The sequence below is a fragment of the Lytechinus variegatus genome, chromosome 7 (genome assembly GCF_018143015.1).
Source record: "Lytechinus variegatus isolate NC3 chromosome 7, Lvar_3.0, whole genome shotgun sequence".
NCBI lineage: Eukaryota > Metazoa > Echinodermata > Echinoidea > Temnopleuroida > Toxopneustidae > Lytechinus > Lytechinus variegatus.
In genome coordinates, this window is record NC_054746.1 from 39,003,125 (window position 1) to 39,014,403 (window position 11,279).

At 36.5% G+C, this 11,279-nt stretch overlaps 1 protein-coding gene across 1 annotated transcript; it reads left to right on the forward strand.

Moving 5' to 3' along the window:
- The first annotated feature begins 26 nt into the window (after positions 1 to 26).
- On the forward strand, positions 27 to 7,768 carry LOC121419241 (mitochondrial import receptor subunit TOM20 homolog). Its single transcript, XM_041613618.1, has 5 exons — positions 27 to 205; positions 1,807 to 1,877; positions 3,670 to 3,751; positions 5,225 to 5,367; positions 5,815 to 7,768. Exons 1-5 carry the CDS (start codon positions 82 to 84, stop codon positions 5,887 to 5,889), a joined length of 495 nt encoding a protein of 164 aa, XP_041469552.1. The 5' UTR covers positions 27 to 81; the 3' UTR covers positions 5,890 to 7,768.
- The last annotated feature ends 3,511 nt before the right edge of the window (positions 7,769 to 11,279 follow it).

Here is an 11,279-nt window from a genome sequence, read left to right on the forward strand (position 1 = left end):
GCATGCGCAGATACAGACACGAGCTTCCGCTCCAGCTCCGTATCGGTACTGCCAGGTTTGGAGTGCAAAACATTCCTCAAAATGATATCGAGAACTACTGCAGGTGTTGTGGCTGGTGTGGCGGGAACGTTGTTCATCGGTTACTGTATTTATTTCGATCGAAAGAGAAGGAGCGATCCATTATTCCGCCAAAAGCTGAAAGAAAGTGAGTAGATCTAGGCCCGGCCCCGAGACCGAGTTTCAATAAAACGTGTGTTGTATGAAGATGAGTTGGTATGGTGTTTCCGGTCAGTCTTTGACTGTGTGGTGATTCCGGTCATGCATCATTAAGTTAGAATTGCCACCCTTTTTGTCTGCATTGGTAGGGGGTCCTAAAGCTGCGCGGGTCCTAAAGCTACACACCACTCATCGCGCATGCAGTTTTCAATGGCAAATGCACTCTGTGTGTGGAACTGCAGAGTGATGAACAATCCTATTAATTTTTTTCTACAGAGGCTGCAGTAAATCTCTAAATGCAGAGAAAACCAACAACTGTTAGGAAGTTTGGAGTTATATTCGCTTTAATTTCATTTTATCCTATAATAATTTGAATATATTTTAGAAATTGAGGCACAGGAAATACTATTTTTTTGCATGATAAATCGAGTGCGTAGCTTTAAGTTTAGGACCCCTTCTATATTGGGCGGCGAAATCAAGAGGTGTTCGAAAAACACGACGGGATTTTCGTATTAGGCCTAGTGAGTTTTGTGATATTTTCTACTTGGCTAATGATCTTTAGAATGTTTGCCACAAATTAGTGAAATATAATTTGTTGAAATATTAAAATTGGGACAGTTTTTATTGTTTGAAAACAAAGTGCGTAGCTTTAGGTCCCCCCCATCAACTCAGTCACTGACTCACTGTGACAGTGCCCTTTTCCCTTTTATTTGTTTGCACATATTTTTATCTGTATGCTGGTGTGTGTGATTCCGTAGAAAAGAAGACATGAGGCTTGAGATGTCTTCCTCTCACAAATGAGAGGAACAATTTAAAAAAAGTTTCATCAAAATCGGCTACAAATAAGCAAGTTATGGGAGTTTGAAAACTTTGAAAAATTGGCAAACGTGCTTCAAAATGTCTGATTTTGTGGACTACTCTCCATTTGTACACAATTTTCAGATTTTCCTCATTATCTTTCAAATTGCATCTTGCCTCCTTCTGAGCACAACATATGTCATGGGAAAATATAATCCACACTATATATGTCAAGGTGAGGAGGAGATAATGTGAAATATGTAAAATAAAGGGGAAAATCTGAAAATATGTGTACAAAACAAATGGAGAGTTGTCCACAAAATCCGCCATTTTGAAGCACGTTTGCCAATCAGAGGATCCACATAGTAAGTACAACAAGACTTTTTAATTGTCCATAACTTGCTAATTTCATAACCGATTTTGATGAAACTTTTCTTTAAATTGTTCCTCTCATTTTACTCTTTCCAATAAGATTGCTTCTCTTCTTGGGTTTTGGTTTCCTTTAATGTTGTAGCTTTTAGTGATATTACCATCAGATTTTGGTGATGAAATATAAATGGAACGAGTTTGAAACTTGTGGCCATTATGGCCATGTGTAGCTCTGCTTGTTATGACTATGGACATTGTAACCTTCACTATACTGTCAGCGAATGTATAGAAACTAGTTTCATGTGCTGATTGACTTTTTTTCTCTCTCTTGATCTATGATTGCACTTTACTTCAGTTTGAGTTAAAAAATAAAAACAAAGCATTCAAAATGGATTAGATTAATTTGTATATTTTCTATTTCAGGAAGAAGGTTGAGAGGAGAGCAAAGTTCAAAAACGAGTAGTGGAAGTTCAGGAGAGGGACAAAAACTAGAGGTAAAACTTTGTGATAAAGATGCATAAATGGTAAAATTCCCTTACGTAATTAATAACACCAGCCAAAACTCTTGATTGATTAATCTAGTGATTTTATTATTTTTTATTATTTTTTTTTTTTTAGGGGGGGGGTTATTTAGTGTGTTTCTTTTAGGGAGGACTGCAGGGACATTTATTCAATTTGGATTTTAAAGAATGGCTTTGTATAGCTTTCCTATGATCGTTACCTTGAAATTGAAAGTATAGTTATTACGGGATTGAAGATTGAGGGACAAAATTAAATTCTACATGTCTTGAAATCTTGCCTTTTCATTTTAAAATGAATAGAAGTACTATACCGTGTAGTAAAAACAAACTTGACACCTCACAAATTCCAAATTAAAAGAAAGAATATGTCATGATTCATGAACACAATGATTATTTATGGCCTGAAATAGTATTTTCTTCCAAATTATTTGATGCCATATTTATGTGGTGTGTGTATTTACGCTTGGATAATCAGGAGGTATTCTTTACTGTGGTGTAAAATTTTATTTACGCCAAAGTAAGGCATGATGGCAATGATTGAATCCAGATGCTAATGATGTCATAAAACAACAAGACTTGCAGTAAACATTGCAAACCCCTTTTCAATGAAATTAACTTGATACCAAAAAAGTGTTAAACAATTCTAATGTTCATTTTTGAAAAGGTGTTTTACAATGGATGTTACTGCAACCCTTGTAGAATTGTGACTTTATTGACATCAGGGGAGCGTTTCATCAATATTTTCAGCCGACAAGCTGTCAGATCTGACATCTTTCCATGATTTTGATTGGCTGGGAGGCACTGTTCCTATGGTAACTGTCGGCTAGAATAGCACTTGTCGGATAAAACGTCCGACAAGTCCTTTCATGAAACGCCCCCCTGGTCTTGATTCATTCATTGTGGTCATAAATACTTTGGCACAAATCAAAATTTATGTTACCTTCTGATTATTTAAAGTGTTTAAAGCTTACTACATAATATGGTATCAAACTATTTGAGAGAAAATAGTATTCAACTATTCATTATTGTCTCGCCCATCAGAGGTGAAGGCGAGACTTAGGGATCCAAATGTCGTCCGTCGGTCACAAACCTGTAATGACACATAACTCCACAACCATAAGTCGCTTTTCAATGGACTTGGGGGACCTGCATGTTATGCTGCAGTCGGAGGTCACATGATATGGTCAAAGATAATTTTCAGGTCAATGTTAAAGATTACATGCAAGACTCTTATGACACCTAACTCCGCAACCGTATATCGTTTTTTTAACTAAACTTTGATGGTAGATGGACTTGGGAGACGTGCATGTTATGCTGCAGTCGGAGGTCACATGGTAAGGTCAAAGGTAATTTTCAGGTCAATGTTAAAGTTTACATGCAAGACTCTTAACTCCGCAACTGTAAGTCGCTTTTCAACCAAACTTGGATGGTAGATGTACTTAGGCGACCTGCATGTTATGCTGCAGTCGGAGGTCACATGGTAAGGTCAAAGGTCATTTTCAGGTCAACATTAAAGTTTATGTGCAAGGCTCTTATGACAAGTGTTATTCCATCCCAGTCATGTCACAATGAAGTTTCGATATAATCCTCTTGCGTACCCTCACAAATCATGATATTTCTGGTTATTTTCATCAGTGGGCGAAACACAAAATTGCTTTTGCCTTGTAAAGATTATTTGTTCATGGCACATTTTTTCCTCATTTAATTGGATATTGATAGGCCTGTAACCTAAACGAGCTCACAAAAGAATATATATGTATTTTAGATTCCAGATTTGAAGGATGCTGAAGCTGTTCAGAGTTTCTTCTTACAGCAAGTTCAACGTGGAGAGCAATTACTTGCAGAAGGTTAGTGAGTCATATATTCAAATTTCATATTTTCTACTTGGTTTTTGTCTCACCTGCATAGCAGAGTGAGACTATAGGCGCCGCTTTTCCAACGGCGGCGGCGTCAACATCAAATCTTAACCTGAGGTTAAGTTTTTGAAATGACATCATAACTTAGAAAGTATGTGGACCTAGTTTATGAAACTTGGCCATAAGGTTAATCAAGTATTACTGAACATCCTATTAGAGTTTCATGTCACATGACCAAGGTCAAAGGTCATTTAGGGTCAATGAACTTAGACCATGTTGGAGGAATCAACATCAAAATCTTAACCTGAGGTTAAGTTTTTGAAATTTTATCATAACTTAGAAAGTATATGGACCTAGGTCATTAAACTTAGACATAACGTTAATCAAGTATCACCAAACATCGTGCATGAGTTTCACGTCACATGACCAAGGTCAAAGGTCATTTGGGGTCAATGAACTTTGGCCGATTTGGGGGTATCTATTGAATTACAATCAAAACTTTAAGTTTTTGGATCTGATTCATGAAACTTGGACATAATAGTAATCAAGTATCACTGCACATCCTGTGCAAGTTTCAGGTCACATGAACAAGGTCAAAGGTCATTTAGGGTCAATAAACTTTGGCCGTATTGGGGGTATTTGTTGAATTACCATCCTATCTTTGTAAGTGTATTGGTCTAGTTCATAAAACGTGGAAATAAGAGTAATCAAGTATCACTGAACATCCTGCGCGTATTTTAGGTCACATGGCCAAAGTCAAAGGTCAATGAACTTTGGCCATAATGGGGGTATCTGTTGAATTACCATCATAACTTTGCAAGTTTATTGATCTGACTTTTGAAACTTGGACATAAGAGTAATCAAGTATCACTGAATATCCTGTGCAAGTTTCAGGTCACATGATCAAGGTCAAAGGTCATGTGAGGTCAATGAATTTTGGCCACATTGGGGGTATTTGTTGAATTACCATCCTATCTCTGTAAGTGTATTGGTCTAGTTCATAAAACGTGGAAATAAGAGTAACCAAGTATCACTGAACATCTTGTGCGAGTTATAGTAGTTTTCCAAGTCAGCACTGCTGCTATGTTGAATCGCATGATGCAGGTGAGACGGCCAGAGGCATTCCACTTGTTCCATTAAAACATTGTAGAACCCTATACAGAATGCATATGGCTTACCAGGTGTGCAGGTAGTATTTATGGGGGGTCAGCAAAAAAGATACTTTCAATCATGCTTTTGTAGTTTCCATAAAAACAATGGGGTTTTTTTTTGCACCCAAAACGAGGTTCTCAATGTTGGTGATGAAGTTTCATTAAAACACTATGAGAATGATATTATGCGAGGTCATATATCCATTTAGTTTTAGCATGTATGCTGCTTTCCATGTAACTAATATGATAATTCCAGTTGATGCATTGGAATGTACAATGTATTATTGAGATATATCTGATTTTTTTCCTGTAGGTGATTTTGAGAATGGGGTTGAGCATCTGAGTAATGCTGTAGCAGTATGTGGCCAACCTCAGCAGTTATTACAAGTTCTCCATCAGACTCTACCGGCACCAGTCTTCCAGCTCTTGGTTCATAAACTACCTGCGACCAGCAAGGTAGACTTTGTCAAGCTAATTTCTTGTATTAAAAATGGAACTGTATTGTGTCGTTGCCACAGTTGTTATTTTTTATTATTGTTAATTTTGTTTATTGATGCTTTAACAAATTGCATTAATATAATTTATATCCAGTTCTTCGTTACTTTTTTCAATTTTTGCCCTATAAAACATCAAATCACTTGGTCATCGAGTTGATCCTTTTTGTTTGAGAAATCATGTTGAGTTTTCTGGATTGGCTGTATTTGGATGTAAAAAACTATTTGCTTCTTTATTTGAGTTCCAGCATGTGTAAAAAAATAATTTAATTCCTTCTTATTTATGAATGAAATTGTATCAGTCAGTAGAAATTTCTTCATTAATTTAAAAAAAACAAATGTTGTACACATCCTTTGTACCAAAAACTTAATGGCTGTTTCAATTTGTTATCTCCTTTTTTCCTGACAGAAAATTGCTGCTTTGAGTGAAGCAAGGAGTTCTTCATCAGGGGCTACAGTGAAGGAATTGGACGACTTGGAATGAATTTCAGTTGCCCCCTGAAATCAAAGAGTGATTAACATCAACATAAATTTATAGAATTACATGTAAACTGTTATTAAATAAAGTCTGTCTGGAGCTGAAAGGCCAGCTTCTTTGATGAGGAACTTAAAAAGTCTACATTCATGAGATAAAAGTTCTTTTTTGAGCCCTCTGTGTATGGGATGGACTATGCATCTGTCATCATTGACACCTGACAACAAGAGGCAAATTTGATCATTGCTATGCACCATAGTAACTTCTGTTCAGCTCTTTGTGGTCAGTCATCTGTTGGTTCTGTCACATTTGCTTAATGTTGTATTTGTACACTGATTATTTGCATCGAGGATCATCATGAACAATATCATCCATGAAATAAGTTTCATAACAGCTAAACATTGTATTACTCAAGACCCATGAATTGCTTTTTGTTAAAAAGTGAGCAAAAATATTTAGATCCTTTCCAGAGAAAATAAACACTTGTAATGAAGATTTTGACGCTTGTTTTTCTTGATTTACATGTCTATGAACTTGAACAAATACATGTACATGTATGGTAGTTTTTCGAAAGGTCAGTTTGTTGTAAGACCCTAAAATCACTTATGGCATAGTCACATGTCCCCTACGGCGGCCGCACAGCAAGTCAATAACAGCTGTTGTAACATATTTTGTACCAGCTACATAGGGTAGGTGGTTTGAATAAGAATGTAGGGGTAATGTGTCTGCAGCTTTAGGTGCGTTTTCTCCACCTCCTTGAATTGTACTAGCCAGAGACTGATGAGTATTGTATTGGATTACTTTATTGACCTGATTGATCATAAACAGATATTGTAGCCATGTGCTTCATTCCATTGTATATTAATGAATCACAGGTGAGAAGAGTTTGGCTGCCCTCCTGCCATGGTGTATATATCCTGTATGGAAATGTTCCCTGAAAAGAAAAATCAGAAGGTGCATTCATTTCTGATGTGAAAAGGAGTCTTCAGCAATGTATGGTCTATTGTTATTTGACTAATAGGTTATACGGGTAATCCATAAAGGGGCTAACAAAGCTTACTAGGTAATACTAGCGTCAAGTTCTCAATGAATTGCAGATAGCATGGGTGTACCAACATGATTCAAAGTATATTTTTGTTTTTTTCTATGGGAGCTCTATAGAGTAGCCAAGAATGTGACATTTAGAACGACTGATGAACCTTTCATGCGCGCTTAACCATCACCAATGAATATACCATTTTCAACAAGAAAGGATCTCCAGTCGTTCTTATTACAGTTTTATGAAATGCCCATCAGGAAAATACACTTTGAATACGTTATTTCTTTTATCTCTACGTAAAATTTCTTACTTTAGTCTTTACTTTAGTGTGATATCACACATTGGTGTACATCATGCCTTCATCTCATTGTTGATTTATAGAAGCTGTTGAAAAAGGGGATAACTCCAGGGTTGATGTATAATGGATCCATGATACACTGTATACACCAAATATTTTGCATACATATTATGTCATGATTTGCTTTGAGAGATACGAGAATTCAGGCTATTTTTCATGATTTTTATTGGGATTTATCACACTGTCAACATGAAGTAATCAAATTCAAAGGTCCAGATGTCATAAAAATGTTGTAAAATCATTGACAGGACTTCCTGAATATTCAGTGTATACAGCATACTTTTCATGCCATTGTATTATTTACTTTTTATAAGCCATTGTGGTAAAGCTGTACTATATTTATTCCTTGATACTCACTGGAGCAATGTACAGTCATACTTACTTTGTGATTTAATAATGTACAGTGAAACATTGGAGAGAAAGATTATACTGTTACTACAGTGGTCTTTTTTTATGACTTAAATATAAATACCTGTCATCAGGAAACTATATAATGATCTCCTTTAGAACTTCTTTTGAGTTTTGTGTTCTTCAAATTTTATGGAATCAGGGACCCGTAATGTAAATGAGATTAAGATTGCAGAAAGTCATGGAGAGCATCTCATCAACATTTGTTATCTGACAAATTTCCTTTGATTTTGAATGGCTGAGGACCATATGGCCAATATTCTCAGAAGAGTACTCAATTGTACCAAGGTACAAAACCATGGTTTATGCAGATTTCTTGTATATCGCACTTCAATTGGGTGCCCTTTGTCAAAAGCACATATTCATAATTGGACTTATGAGATGAATAAGCATAATTGTGTATAATCATCTGCATAGTCCATGGTTTTGTACTTTTGTATAATTGAAACCTTGGCTTGAGAATGCAGGCCTTACATGTATGTCTTTATTACCGTGGATTCAGATAACACAGACTGTCTAATATTCATAGAAATTGTGTCACAGTGTAGCCACCCATGTTACCTGGAATGTAGGGGAAATGGTCTAGACCTAGCTAGATTTACGGATGGTTGAACTCTTCTCAACCTGGAAATGAACACACAAATAATATAAGGAAGGAGGAGAGAGAGAAAAAGGAGAGGAGAGAGAATGGGGGGGGGGGGCAAAGTGAGTAGTCATGAGAGGTATATTTGTAATCTAGTGGAATAATTGAGAGATTAATCATTTGTTGGTACAGTACTGACCATTTGGAATAAAGCAACGAGGTGGTTGGGGAGAGTGAAAGATGGCAAGGTATTAAAAAAACTAGGTTAAAGCCCGGTCCCACTGGCTGACATACAAAATGTATTCATGAAGGACACAATGGATGACCAAAATTTTGCAGGTGGATCCATCTATTTTCATCCGCTCCAGAAATGGACAAAACAGGGAAAAGAACAGAAGTGGGTAGTATATAGGGCGAAGTTAAACGGTTGTTTATCGGAAACCTGGTGGATAAAAACGGATTGAAGTGGATGACAGCTCCGAAGGGGTTACTGGGGGGTTTGAATACTTAATACGCTTACATCCTTTCTATTTTCATGCTACTAACCAGGGGCCGCGGAACCGGGGGACTTCAGCCCCCCACTTTTTTCCAAAACCGTGTACAAAAGCGTAAAAATTACCATATGATTGTGATTTTTAGCATGGTCAGCCCCCTCCCCACTTTTGGCTCAGCCCCCCCCCCCACTTTGAAAAAACGTTCCGCGGCCCCTGCTAACAATGTATAGACATTCCATATACCATATCTCTCCTACCTCTTTCCGTTGTTCAGCTTCATTGGATCTGAGTTGTGAGGATGCCCAGAGGACACAGCGGACATGGAATGTATGCTGCTCATAGATGTTGCGGATTTACATCTTACCAGCGAAAAGTTCATCCATTCTCTAGATTTTGCACGGATGAAATCACAGTGGATGGATGCTCAATGGATAGAGTGTATGAAACACATATGCAATTACACTGTAGTATACAACAAATGCATAGCGTTTTCCAGTGGATGGCAAGATGTTTTTTTAATACATCCGTTTTGCATCCGTAAGTGCAGTGGGACTGGAGTGAATATTGGAGGAGGGAGGAAAGAACAGTTTGTAATACTGTATATTAACTTTCCAAGCTCCATTGCTAAGGTAAAAAAAATTAAAGAATCTACATAATCTTGAACAGGCCTTAAATTCTTATATTTTGGGGGCATTACCACTTTTGCAGAGGGCACATTTCTATATTACAGCTGAAGTGGAAAATGAAATGAAAAATCGCACAATAAATCTCCAAGGCCAAATAGAGGGGCATTTCTGATCTCCAATGGCCCTAACCCTTACTATATTTTTGAACATTTTTTTAGAGAATTAAACACCAGATTTTTCAAAGTAAACTGACATTCCATTTGTGCAAACCAAATTACCAGCAGCAGTATCATTCAGATTTTATTAGTCATCCTTGAACTTTTTGAAAGCCATGTTAACACAAATGGTTTCCATGGATAACTTGTTTACATTTTTTAGTGCGGTTACATGTTTCCTTGTTCATGGGATGTTTGCATTGATATGCTACAGAGCCTGTATGGCTAAGCAGCATTAACCATGCATGGTCATTAACCTTCAATTAAAAGATGTCATGGCATGGGTTATTGTGCTTTAAAAAATGGAAAAGCACCATAGATGCATGGAGTGTCCTGCTTCCATGAAGAGTCTAATGGAGCTAACACCGCCGGGGGGGGGGGTTGAATCAACCCCCCTCAACATTTTGTTTGACCATTCCGCTGCATGAAATTTTTAGACCGTGCTGCTCACTGAAATTATACTTCAAAGTCTTGCGCATCTTTTGAGACCAAATTTACAATGCCCGGATACACGGTCGAAAAATTAAGCAACATCATACAAGTGCATGTCAGACCCAAAATTGCTCCAGAACATAATTTTATGTACTAAGTCAATTTAAATTGAGTTTTCTATTCCTATTCATTGTAAAGTTTATTTTTTTCATCTGCAGAAACGAATTCATTTTAGTATAAGAAAAACAAAAGTTTCGAAAAAAAACATACGTAGGAAATTCATAAACAATAAAATAGATAATAAATCCATTTTCAAACCAGGATTTTTTTTCTGTTGTAATTGTTCACATTTGTATGAAGAATATTTACACCAATATTTAGCATTCTAGGAGCTTTTATCTAGTCTATGATAGCAAAATTTACGCATAAATTTGCATAATTAACAAACTTCAACTATACAGCCTTGTAGATTACATCCCACACTATCATCATGCTAATTTTCAAGGCGTTCGATCGATCGGCAGCCGATATCTCTAGGGGGGTTGATTCATCCCCCCCATGGAACACCCAAAGAAACCTGGCCTGGTTAGGGTTAAAGGGGTTTTCCAACGAGGATGAGGATAACGTTTGTCTATATCAAAATTATTTCCTGCTTAACCTCATCTTATAAACCCTGCCCCAAAGGTGCATAGTTGACTTTTATCTCTTTAAAAAGTCTTTGTGTTTTCTGTAGTATATACTTCAGTTTACATTTAAGATCAGGCAAAGCAGATCTATTAATGTAGACAAACTTGCAGGCCTCTTGACAAATTGTTTTAAAATATGAAATTCAATATATAGAAAATGAGAAAAACAACAAATCTTTTCAATTAATGCCTGTAATCACAATTCTGTGAACTTTAGATGACCTTATGAAATTTATGCTGGTGAGAGGCGCAATAAAGATCATTTATGAGACTCAATATTTCTAAAGCAAATACTCAGCTGGTAATCACTGAAATAAATCGGACTTCATTGTGGCAATCAAAAATCAAGTGTTAGATTTTTTTTTCACTGGAAATTTGTAGAAGCGGATGTTGAAAATATCATGAGTTTGTCCTCTCCTTTTGCAACAAAAACTCAATTTCCATGAAACTTTTATAGTTTAAATTTGTAGATTAGCAAGTAACTATGTTGTCAGATTTGACTGCCTTTTATATGTTCTAAGTATTTTTATATGCAATATTATTCCATTATTTGGTGCA